This window comes from Solenopsis invicta, chromosome 5 (assembly GCF_016802725.1).
Source record: "Solenopsis invicta isolate M01_SB chromosome 5, UNIL_Sinv_3.0, whole genome shotgun sequence".
NCBI lineage: Eukaryota > Metazoa > Arthropoda > Insecta > Hymenoptera > Formicidae > Solenopsis > Solenopsis invicta.
Window position 1 is genome coordinate 3,441,841 of NC_052668.1, and position 13,155 is coordinate 3,454,995.

The following is a 13,155-nucleotide window of genomic DNA, read 5'->3' on the forward strand; positions in this document are numbered from 1 at the left end:
TATGTTTAATATATATTACATGTAACGATATGAAAATAATATTAAGAATAACAATAAAAATAAAATAAATTGAAATAATTTATTTATTTAATTTTTTGCAATATTATTTAAATATCACATAAACATCACAGAAGTATTGTGAAATATCACAGTAATATTACTATGAAATATCACAGTAATATTACTGTGATGCGTTTTCGCGGACATTTTGATATTACTGTGATATCACAGTAATATTTCGTGATATTTCTGCAATATTTCATTTGTAATATTGCAATGTAAAAGTGATATTGCTATGATATCACTGCAATATTACGTGCTATGTGGGATATATATATATATATATATATATATATATATATATATATATATATATATATACACGAGGTGTGTTCAAAGAGTAACGGGAATTTTTCAATTTCGCGGGTTTGGAGAGTCCGACAGTCAAATTTTTTTTTTGTTTATGTTGGTATACATGCGCCTGAAGTATGCTAAAATGTTGAGCTGTATTCATTGTTTACTTTGTCTGTGGCAGCCGCTAAGGTTACACGTGTTTTTATGAGCTCGGCGATTTTCGTTTCTAAAAAAAAATGGATCAAAGAATTTGTATCAAATTTTGCGTAAAAAATAACATAAAGTGTAACAAAGTGTGTGAAATGTTAACAAAGGCCTATGGTGAGTCTACTATGAGTAAAACAAAAGTTTACGAGTGGTATAATCGTTTCCAAGATGGCCGTGAAGACGTTGAAGATGACGAACGCCAAGGACGCCCCAACACATCAAGAACTGATGAAAACGTCGAAAAAGTGAAAGAAATGGTTATGAACAATCGCCGAATCACAATCAGAGAAGTCGCTGATGATGTTGGCATATCAATTGGCATATCAATGGAAAAAAAATTCATGGCTTTTGCACCACGATAATGCACCTACTCACACTTCATTGCTTGTTCGTGAATTTTTGGCCAAAAACAATACTGTAATGATGCCCCAGCCTCCATATTCGCCAGACATGGCTCCGTGTGACTTTTTCCTATTTCCAAAAATAAAGAGAACCTTAAAGGGCCGTCATTTTACAAGCATAGATGACATTAAAAGCGCATCGCTGAAAGAGCTAAAGGCTATCCCAAAGATCGAGTTTGAGAAGTGTTTCGGGGATTGGAAGAAGCGCTGGCATAAGTGTATAATATCTAATGGTGACTATTTTGAAGGCGACAACATTAATGTAGACGAATAAATAAATATTTTTTTCAAAAAACGAAAATTCCCGGTATTTTTTGAACACACCTCATATATATATATATAATATTCTAATAAAGGATGCAAATTATTATCAATTATTATGATTTTTTTCAGTTGTAAGCCCCTTCTATATGCTAATACAATAACTTCTGTAAGTGTATCTGAAATAAGCAAAAATGTAAAAAAAATTTGTATAATATAAATAGGAAAATTAATAAGACAAGAATGAAATAAATAAATATTTTTTTTTATATTATTGTGAACACTTTTATTTTATATTATGGTGCATTGCTACACTTTTACTCGCAAAAGTATGGTTTTCTTTTACAATAGGTGTAACGCTGATAGTTTTTTGGTGTCGGTTACGGGGTTTGAGTCAGGATCGGTTGCTCGGATGTGCTCGCCGGATGTCCGGGTTCGTGTCGAATGATAACGCCGTGGTTTGGTAGTGGAAACGAAATAGTTTAAATATATTTTGCTATGGTTTAGTACAAAAGAATCATAAGGTCCCGATATCGTTATCGGATAATACTGAACTCCACGAATAGTATTACGGCACTGGAGTGCTTAATTGCGCGGTCGTCGGCCCGCGTGAAACTAAGAGAACGGTCACAATGTATTCGTGGCATACTTAATATCTAAACACTTAGAAGAAACGGATTTTAGAAACTCTGAAAACAGACGGAAACGTGTTATGCGCTATGCGCTCGGAGGTAGCAATCGGGGTTGCTCGGTTAAACAATCATCGGTTCCGCGGACAAGAAAATATAATGCGCGGTGTCACTTAATATTAAAGAACGGACTCGGATAGTTGTAGCAACAGACGGACAGGCATTATGCGCCAGGCGCTCGGAAGCAATGATCGGAGTTGCAGTGAAGCGGCTAACTTAACTTACGGTTAAACGGGCCGTGATTGGCCCGCGCGACGGACGGTCGCGATCGCGGAATCGGCAGTGCGCGGTGCAGCGGACAGTTCCGTGATACGCGAGAGCGGTCGACGGTAGAGACCTAAGTGGTCTCTGCGGAGTGTTGTCACCCCGTAGGGAACAGGTTTGCAGAATGAGCCGGAGGACGGCGTCGAGCATTCCCGACGACGGTGCTGGTCTCGAGAATCCCCGAGAACGGAATTGCGGGACGGACGGTTCCTATTGGCCGAGAATACCCAGCCGCGGAAACGACGAGTATTCCCGTCGCGGACGGAGGATGGGATCGGCCGAGTATTCCCAGCCGTTAGGACCGACGAGTATGCCCGTCGCGAGAAAGTTAGAACGAGAATGCCCGTTCCCGAGGAAGTGCTTGAGAATGCCCAAGCTAAGGAGCGTCGAGAATACCCGGCGCAGGAGCGGAGTAGGTTCGAGATCGGTGGCTCGGGGCGATCTGATTTCGGCTGCTCGCTGCCGGCTTATATAGCGGTCCGCGCGGTCACAAGTACCAATCAGCGCGCGCGGTAGGGCTGGCCGGAGTAGGAGCGTTTGCCGAACGCGGCGCGCGGCACGCATGATAGCGCGTGATCACGGCAAGCTTAGCTGAGCGCATGCACGTGCTCGGTCTTACGCGTTGCGTTCGGCGTTTGGACCGGAGTGGTAACACGGCGGAGAGACGTAACATTACATAAGGCCGGTATTCATAGTCGAGTCTTATTTCGAGATTGTCTTAAGCAACGTCTTAAGATGCTAATACGGCTCTCTGATTGGTTAATGGCATCTTAAAGTGATACTTAAGATGATCTTAAATATAAGAATCGACTATGAATACCGGCCATAGGTATCACAGACATATTTTTCAGTCTTACAATAACAAATTTATCAATAATTTTTTGTTTTAAAGTGTGGCAATTAGGAATATTAAACTCTAAATCCTTACAACGATTAACATAAAAATTTTTAATATTTAATGATTTTAGATGTACATTTTCATAATAAAAACAAAAAATTTTCTCCATATTTAAAATAAAATTAAAAGTGCATTCGTTCATAAAAAAAGAGCGTATTTTCTTTGAAACATTGCGCGCGTGTAATTTCTGCATATGGAAATGCAGTAGGTTCTTTCCCACCCGTTGCATTAATATAATTGTAACATATTTTGCACTTAGTCTTTATTTTATAAATTATGTATTCTCCTAAATAATAAAGACAATTTAATGTCATGTTATTGAAAACAACATTTTCATTATCACATATTTCAATTGCACTTATTAATGTTACTTGGTTATCGTCTTTGGTATCAATTTTATTTCTTTGAGTTTTTTTGTAACGTATTTAAAAACTGTGAAAAGAATTCTCTATCATCTTGCTCGTAACTGGATTTTTCTACTTTTTTCATGTATTGTATAATTGTAATCAATTTTAAATCGTTTTTAAATTGAACTGCATTTGGTATTACGTGTTTACTGCGTACAATTGAAAACAAGTTTTCTAAACAATCTTGTGTAAATTTCCCACCCAAAACAAAGTCGAAACCTTCTTTATCTAATAAATATTTACTAAGTTGAATAATTGGTTGAGTTGAAATTATAATTCCTGTTTGAAATGGTTTCCATATACCCAATTTGCCAACTTTTATTTGTGAAATAATGTTAATTGCTTCTTCAAGAAAATCGATTACTGCTTCAAATTTTAGAATGTCACGTTTTCCTAAAGCTAATTGAGGCGCCCTTGAAGTCACTAATTTGAACCGTTTTGTAATAAAACTAACAAACCATGCTGTTGTAACTAAACTATAATTGTCTGTATTCTTGCCTACAAAATCTAATGCTGTTGCAACGGAATGGTTTAATACATTTGTAGTACTACCGACTTTCATTTTTTGAAAGTGATTTTTTGTATTTAAAAATTTAACATTTAATTTTGGAGTCAAACTTAATCCAAAACTTAACGTTTCCTGTGCAGTGCACAAGTCTTTTATATCGGATGCTTTGACTATGTTACTTGGCAAGTTATATATTTGTACTATTTCGTTTGGAATTATAATAATTTTATTATTTAAAAGACCTTGATTCAAATTTTTAAATGCATGTACACAGTCATGAAAAAAATAAAGATTTTGACTTTCATCATTGGGATGTGTACAGAAATTTGTTATTTTACTATATTTTGAAACTTTTATTCCAAAAGACTTCCACATTCCCATATTCGCAGCTCCCATGTCACTTGTTACGCTGTGAACTCGTAATCCAATTTCTTCCGCTTTTTTTATAATTGTACAAATAATAGGATGAAATTTACTTCCATCTACTGTAGTACCAGTAAAATAATATCCTACGATCTGTTTCCATCTACTTGCTATTCCGGCCAACATAAAAACTAAAGCATGAGTTGCAATATTTTTTTCATCTTTATGATTACCTAATGTTGCATAACCCATAAAAGTATTTGTCGAAGGATCAAATATTTTAGAAGGAGTTATACTCATTTCATCCATTACGAGTATGCAATGTTTATCTAAATTGTTTTTAAAACAAGCTACTTTAAGCTTAAGAAATTCAAACATTTCATCTAAAATTCCGCTATTAAATTTTACATTTTGTAATCGTCGTCTTAGAGTCCGTAAAGAAGGTAAAGGCATATGACGAAGTAATTCTTCATACCCTGAACGACCGCATGTAAATTGAAATCTTAGTGCCTTTTCTATAGATTTGTTATTCCAAATTGGTATCTTTTTATACTCCCTCATTAATAATTTTAATTGGTCAGTGTTTAATATTTTATTGCATGCTTTAGATATCAGATATGTCACTTTGATTCAAACTCACTTTTTTCGTAAGGCGTTTAATTGTATTTTGCGCATTTTTTAATTTCATCTTAGTTTTCCTATGTATTTTGTCTAATTTGATATAATGTTTTTGTAACTTTTCAAATTGTTTTTTATAAGATTCAGAATTATCAGTGTATAAACTAGACGTGTTCTCTCCTATTATTAATTCTTGCCTTTCAAATGTACCCGCACTGTTAGAGTATATCTCATTTTGCATTTCAGTGTCATTTATTATGTCGTCCTTTGACGACAGAGTAAATATATGCAACATTGCTACGTCGTCTTCCTCAACAATTTGATTAGGTGCTTCAACATCAATTGCAACTACTTCTTGATTTTCATTAATATTAATAAAAGTAGCATTATTCAGAGCTTCACCAGTTTTAGCTTCTTCTACAATTATAATATCTGATGTAAATATTTATACACGTAAAACATTATTAATTTCCATGTTGCCAGAAATTAATCATTATAGAAAATAATCATTATACATGAATTTTATTTCCTCAACAAAAAATGTGAAAGCTCAAATAAAAAAAACAATAAATAAAAATTTTACCTGCATCTTCAAACAAAGTTGGCACCGCATTTCTTTTTAGTTTCAGTAGATTGTCCTGACGTTTATTTTCCCACATTTTAGGAGCGAAATGTACCTGTACATTCATAAAAATTAAATATTTGAAAAACTATTCCTTAAGAAATAATATACTTGACATAACGCCGAATGTTTATTTGGTGTCCAATTTTCTCTCTTCATGTTGGCTACCCATATTGCACATCTTTGTGGATCATTTAGTGGAAAATAACACACTTTAAAATGTTTCTTCCACGAGTTCGCACACTTTCTTGCTGAGCAACTCGGCATCTTGCATCTAAATTAAATACATTTAAATGTTTTCTATATGGATGTATTTTCATTTTAAGGTTAGTTATATGCGTACAATTCAGTAATATTAATAAGTTATTATAAAAGTAATAAAAAAAGAGTCTACATTTCATTATTAATAATATCTTCAATAATAACATTATATAATATTAAATATAATATTAAATAGAACTTACGAAACTTCATAGAAATACACGATGACATATACATTGAACGATGCCTGACTTCACTGTATCACTCAAAGAAATAATAATATAATATAATAATAAAATATAATATAATATAATAATATAATAATAAAAATATAATAATTACCCTTAATAGGATTCAACTCAAATCGATTATATACAATTATATAACATTGTTTAATATTTTGTATATAAAATCACGCGTATATTTTCGTTTTTTACCAGTATACGAGGTGTGTTCAAAAAGTATCGCGAATTTTGAATTTTCGCGGGTTACGTATATTCGAATTTCGATCTTTTTGTGGCGTTATGTTGGTACTCATGTCTCTCACTTATGCCGACAAGCTCGGCCATTTTGAATGTTCACTTAATTGTTGACAGCTGCTTTGCTTGCACGTGTTTTGGATCGTCTTCGATTTTTACCTATTCAAAAAAATGGATCAAAGAACCTGTATCAAATTTTGTGTGAAAAACGAAATTAAGTGCGCGGATGCATTCCGAATGTTGACTGTGGCATACGGAGAAGCTACCTTGGACCGAAGCAACGTTTATCGGTGGTACAAAATGTTCTCAGAAGGCCGAGAAGATGTGAACGACGAAGAGCGTGCCGGACGCCCGAGCACTTCAACAACAGACGAAAAAATTAATGAAGTGGAGAAAATGGTATTGGCCAATCGTCGAATCACCGTTAGAGAAGTTGCTGAGGACCTAAACATATCGATTGGCTCGTGCCATTCGATTTTTATCAATGATTTGGGCATGAGACGGGTCGCCGCGAAATTCGTACCAAAATTGCTCAATTGCGACCAAAAACAGCATCGCATGAACATTGCTAATGAGATGTTGGACTCTGTCCGCGTCGACCCAAATTTGCTCCAGAGGGTCATAGCTGGTGGCGAATCGTGGGTTTATGGTTATGACGTGGAAACCAAAGCTCAATCATCTCAATGGAAGCTGCCGCACGAACCAAGACCGAAAAAAGCGCGCCAAGTTCGGTCGAATGTGAAAGTTTTGCTGACAGTTTTCTTCGATTGCAGGGGCGTGGTGCATCATGAGTTCTTGCCACAGGGTAGAACGGTCAATAAGGAATATTACCTGCAAGTTATGCGCAATTTGCGCGAAGCAATCCGCCAGAAACGCCCGGATTTGTGGAAGAACAAAAATTGGCTTTTGCACCACGATAACGCCCCTGCTCACACATCGTTGCTTGTGCGCGACTTTTTGGCCAAAAACAACACACTAATGATGCCGCAGCCACCGTATTCCCCAGATCTGGCCCCCTGTGACTTTTTCTTGTTCCCTAAACTGAAGAGGCCCATGAAAGGACGACGTTACGCTACGCTTGACAAGATAAAGACGGCATCGAAGGAGGAGCTGAACAAGATAAAAAAAAATGATTTTTTGAAGTGCTTCGAAGATTGGAAGAACCGTTGGCACAAGTGTATAATAACTCATGGGGATTACTTTGAAGGGGACAAAATAGATATTCATGAATAAATAAATAATTTTTGAAAAAACACAAAATTCGCGATACTTTTTGAACACACCTCGTACAGGGTGATTATTAATGACTGTTACAGCGTTTTACCCTAAGAGGATAACATACCGACAGAATACTGTAATATACTCAGCCCTCGTTAGATGACAGCTGCGTCGAGCAGTGCCGAGTGATACGTACGTATAAACCCCTGCTAAAAAATTTTTCTCAGATTACTTTTATATAAATTTTCAAAATGTCTGTATAATTTCATAGTTTTTTAGACTTTTTCATAAAAATTGGAATACTTTTCATAAATAGTTAGAATGTCTATATCCTTTCTCAAAATTTTTAAATGTGTTAACTATAAAGTATCCTAAGATTTCGATTATTTTTTGTTGTATAATTTCAGATAAAATATTATAAAATTTAAAATAGTTAAAAGTACTTTATAAAAATAACACGTATGAAAAATTCAAAGAGAAAATGTACACTTTCCAAGTAATTCTGATTATTTCCGAAAAATGTTCCAATTCGTACAAAGATTACGAGAAAAACTTTTATTAGGGATGTTTTTGAGAAAAATATGAAAAATTCTCATAATTATGGAATTGCTCTGAAAAGTTATGGTATTTTTTTATTTCTTATTGGAAAAACATTTAAGAAAATGTTAGAAAATCTGAAGAATTTTACATAACTTTACATGCAAATATTTTGAGAAATTATGTGATTTAATTCTTTTGTTATGTCTTTTTTGGAAAAGTGTGTCAAAATATTAGAAAATCTTAAAATTTTTTTATATTTTCTTATGGGATTGTTTTCTGATCTTATCGTGATATTATGAAACTTTATATTTTATGTTTTACTGAAAAATGTGAGAAAATTTGAAAAAAATTTTACACAAGTTTACACAATTACTTATAAATTGTTGCCATGATACATTATGAAAACTTTTATAGAAAATTATAATAAAAATTTCTCCAGAGAAAGCTGTGCATCCTGTCCGTTATATTTTGCATTTATTACCTACAATTAGATTATTACTTTTATTTATTAATCTGATTAATAAATAAACGTAGTACGTAATAACGTAAATTAAAATACTAAATACATTTTATATTTACATAATATAAAAATGATGTATAAAAATGATGATAATCAGATTTTCTTAAATCTTTTTCCAACAAGAAATAAAAAATACCATAACTTTTCAGAGCGATTCCATAATTATGAGAATTTTTTATTTTTCTCGAAAACATCTATAATAAAAGTTTTTCTCGTAATCTTCGTACGAATTCGAACATTTTTCGGAAATAATCAGAATTACTTGGAAAGTGTACGTCTTTTGTTTAAACTTTTTATACGTGTAAATTCTGAAATGTTCTGAGATTTCTTATCCTATAATTTTTATAAAATACTTTTAATTATTTTAAATTTTATAATATTTTATCTGAAATTATACAACAAAAAATAATAAAAATCTTAGGATACATCATAGTTAACACATTTAAAAATTTTGAAAAAGGATATTAGACATTCTAAGTATTTATAAAAAGAATTCCAATTCTTATGAAAAAGTTTGAAAAAACTATAAAATTATACATACATTTTGAAAAATTATATAAAAGTAATCTGAGAAAAATTTTTTAGCAGGGGCCTATAGGTACGTATCATTCGGCACTGCTCGGCGCAGCTGTCATCTAACGAGCGCTGAGTATATTACAGTGTTCTGTCGGTATGTTATCCTCTTAGGGTAAAACGCTGTAACAGTCATTAATAATCACCCTGTATACAATAATGAATTCAATTTTTCCTCTTCTATTTCCCTATTACATATGGCAAATCAAAAAGTCAATCAAAAATCGACTAACGGTGTCCATACTCTTACTTGAGGTACTCTAGGCTTGACCGAATGAGCGCGCGGATTGGCTTGCCCAACCGCGCGTTCGGATATATAAGCCGACAGTGGGAACGCACAAGGCAGATCCGTCCGACTCTCCGACCTGTCCAGACGACCGAGTATTCTCAATCGCTCCCAAAGACGAGCATACTCGTCGCTCTCCAGTTCCTCGACGGGCATTCCCGTCGCTATCGCCGGCCGAGTATTCTCGACCAGCCACCACCAATCTCCTCGACGAGCATCCTCGTCAGTATCACTGGCCGAGCATTCTCGACCAATCACGTCCGAGATCACCGACGAGTATTCTCGTCACTATCACCGGCCGAGCATTCTCGACCAATTACCGCCATCCTCGAGTACCTGGATCTCCATATAGACCCTGAGTCAAACTTCGTAACCTAGACATCGACAGGGCATCCGCGCCCTGTCGACCAAGCGCTCTTTTGCCTGGGGCGCGCTCGGGCGAACCGCGGACACGACCGCACCGGAAACGGACCGCGTTCACGCGACTCCGACAACCAATCACGCCGCGTTCCGCGATTTTCCCGCCCAATCGGACCGACCGTCCGTATAACACACCGCCGATTAATATCACGTTCATTTAACCGCGAATTATTATAAGTTAGCGTTAAAGCCGTTATTGCGAATTATTATGAAAGCCGTTATTTTGATTAATGTTACGAATTATTATGAATTAGCCTTAAAGCCGTTATTTTGATTAATGTTACGAATTATTAGCCTTAAGCCGTTATTTGGATTAACTATCGGTATCGCCCGCGTAGCTTTAAGTTGTTCTCACGTATCCGCCGCCATACCCACGAGCTGCTACTCTCTCTCCTTCTGTTATTTTTGTGTGCATTGCGGCGTTCACGAACGCGAACTACCAGTCCACATGGTATTGACACTACGTTTCTGTTCTTTCAAACACCACTGTATCGACAACTACGATTGCAATATTTGAATAAAACCTTTTCTTTTGCTTACTTGAAACACTGGGTATAATCGATTTCGAACACCTGACCAACCGGCGAGCCTTATCCGGTCCGATCCCGAAGTTCCCGCACCGCACCGAACCGACCGGAAAACCCGTACCGTTACATGTCGTCCAAACAGGGACCGTCCTGAAGACCGATCGAATATACCCAGGAGCAAATATGTCATTGGTAGAGTGGATAGACCGCTTACAAAGAGAGCAGTTCGAGATCCTGGTTCAGTCCTAGCAGGTCGAACCCTCCGGTACTACCGAAGAACTCCGTCACCGCGTAAAGCAGCACTTCCTCGCGATGCCCAGCCCAGCCGGACCGTCGCACGGCCCGGAACCGACAAGCGTGACCGATCACCACTGGCACAGCAAGGCGATGAATCAAATAAGAAAGTGGGGTTGTCACTTCGACGGCCAGGACCCCCTGTCCTTCTTGGAGCGGGTAGCGGAGTTGCAAGAGGAATAGCGCTATACCGACGAGCAGATGAAGGCCGGCCTGCCCGAGTTACTAAAGGGCGACGCGCTGGCTTGGTACCGAAACGAAAGAGGTCATTGGGACACCTGGTCTGACTTCACGAACGCCCTGAGGCAACAGTACCTGCCTCGGCGATACCAGGCCAAGCTCGCCCGAGAGATCCAGCAACAGCCGAAAGAGCCGTACGCCAAGTACGCGACCGCGGTACAGACCATGATGCGGCGCGCAGGCGGGTTCACGCAGGCTGAGAAGGTCGACAGGCTATACGAGAATTTGAGGACTGAATACAAACTCTACGTACGCCTCACCGACGCTCCCGATCTCGCTGACCTGGCAGAGCAGGCCGCCGAGTTCGAGGAGATCACCAAGGCTCAAGAGAGCGAGAACCGGGCGGAGAAACGCAAGGTCACCACGGCCACCGCCACCACCGCCGAGCCCGGGCCCTACGACCGAAACACCGCCTGTTGGCGGTGTAAGCAGCGCGACCATAGCCGCTTCGACTGCGGCCCGAAAATTCTGTTCGCAGTGCGGCAAGGATGGAGTCCTGATTAAGGAGTGCCATCCCCGAGCGGGAAACGCGCCACCGGCCGAGAATGCGTCCGCCCCTCGGCCCAGGTCCACATAAGTTACTAGCCGCGACCGCACATCACGGTGCGCGTCGGACCGCGCCGATTCTCGGCCCTGCTGGACACCGGGGCCGAGATCTCAATGATCAACCGCCGGGTCGCCGAACACGCCAAGACCTTGCGCATCTAGCCGGAGGTCCAGGACGAGACCATTCACCTGGCCGATGGAACCACCGCTATCACGCCCGGACGAGTCCGCCTCCCACTGCACATTGCCGGGCGGAGGTTGGAGCACACTTTCCAGCTCCTCCCGTCCCTGGAGAACGATCTACTAATCGGGACGGATTTGTGGTCCGAGCTCGGTCTCACCATCCCACCGCCGCCGCCACCTTGAGCCCGACGATACCGAAAGCCTCGACCCACGCATTAGGTCACCGCCAAGATGACCAAACGCAGACCGCAAGAGGAACAGGAGTTAAAGGCGTTTCTGGCAACCGAGCTCGCCAAGTTCGAGCGAGTTCAGGGACCCACCGACCAGGCCGTGCATCATATCCGAGTAAAAACCGAGCAATCAATCAAACAAAGATACCGATCGCGGAACCCCGCGATGCAGCGGATCATCGACGAAGAATTCCGCACGATGGAAGCCGCCGGGGTGATCGAACCTTCTAACAGCGCGTGGAGCTCCCCGGTAGTCATAGTCAGGAAGAAGGACAGCCGGCACCGCTTCTGCATCGACTTTAGAAAAGTCAATGAGGTGACCAAGGTGACCATTTGTTATGAAAATTTTCAATAAGTGTTTGAAAAACGTCAGAAAAAGTATTAAATTTTTTAACTATGTGTCCAATTTTAAGTTAATTTAATTGTAGAGAAGCATTTTTAAATTTCTTGATTTTTTTTAAATATTAGATTTTAAGAAAAAAAAAATTCTTGTTCTGAGGAATCAAACCTGGAACCTTCAGCATAGTAGTCAAGAATCATGACCGTTCAACCACAAAGGTCAATTTACAATTTTTATACCATAACGGTATTATAGTTGCTAAAAGGATTTCATATTTTTCTTGAGAATGCTTAAAAAACGGGTTCTATCGCAGTAAGTGTATGAATTAAATGTACCTATATAATTGCTGATTCAAATTTTTATGCAAGATTTCATCGTCATATAATTTAATAAATGTTCTATCGAAATTTCTCTACTAACATATATAGAGGGTGTCAGGTAACTACCGCCCGTGGTTTCGTGGATTGATAGATTAAGTAAAACTGAGCAGAAAAGTCTTTTACCATTTTTTAATATTTGCCATATTTAACGAAATAAAAATTAATAAATTCTGCAAATAAGCGCGTATCACCGCGCTCAAGGACCGCCCGCCGGTCGCCGAGACGTAAGCAGCCGCGGCTGCTTACGTCTCGGCGACCGACGGGCTAGGTGTTGGAATTAATTCGTAGCGTTTTACGAGAGATGGCGAGGATACTACAGTTTTCTGTTTTTACCGTCAGAAGCAAATTTATCTTAAATCAGTTGTTAGGTTAGGTATTATTTTTACGACATCTTACTTTCACTTGTTAATAACATCAAGTTATAATTATTTAAATATGTCTAAATTTATACCAAATAAAGTGTTTTAGCGGGGAGTTTTATTACATTACTTTCATATGAATAAAACTGCTGCGGAAAGCCATAGGA

At 38.3% G+C, this 13,155-nt stretch overlaps 1 protein-coding gene across 1 annotated transcript; it reads right to left on the minus strand.

The window, feature by feature from the left end:
* Nucleotides 1-3,619: 3,619 nt before the first annotated feature.
* On the minus strand, nucleotides 3,620-9,625 carry LOC105204901 (THAP domain-containing protein 5). Its single transcript, XM_039448965.1, has 6 exons — nucleotides 9,549-9,625; nucleotides 5,704-5,866; nucleotides 5,554-5,647; nucleotides 5,181-5,387; nucleotides 4,466-4,828; nucleotides 3,620-3,630 (listed from the first exon to the last, which is right to left on the minus strand). The coding sequence occupies exons 1-6, from the start codon at nucleotides 9,623-9,625 to the stop codon at nucleotides 3,620-3,622; spliced, it is 915 nt and encodes a 304-aa protein (XP_039304899.1).
* Between the last annotated feature and the right edge of the window lie 3,530 nt (nucleotides 9,626-13,155).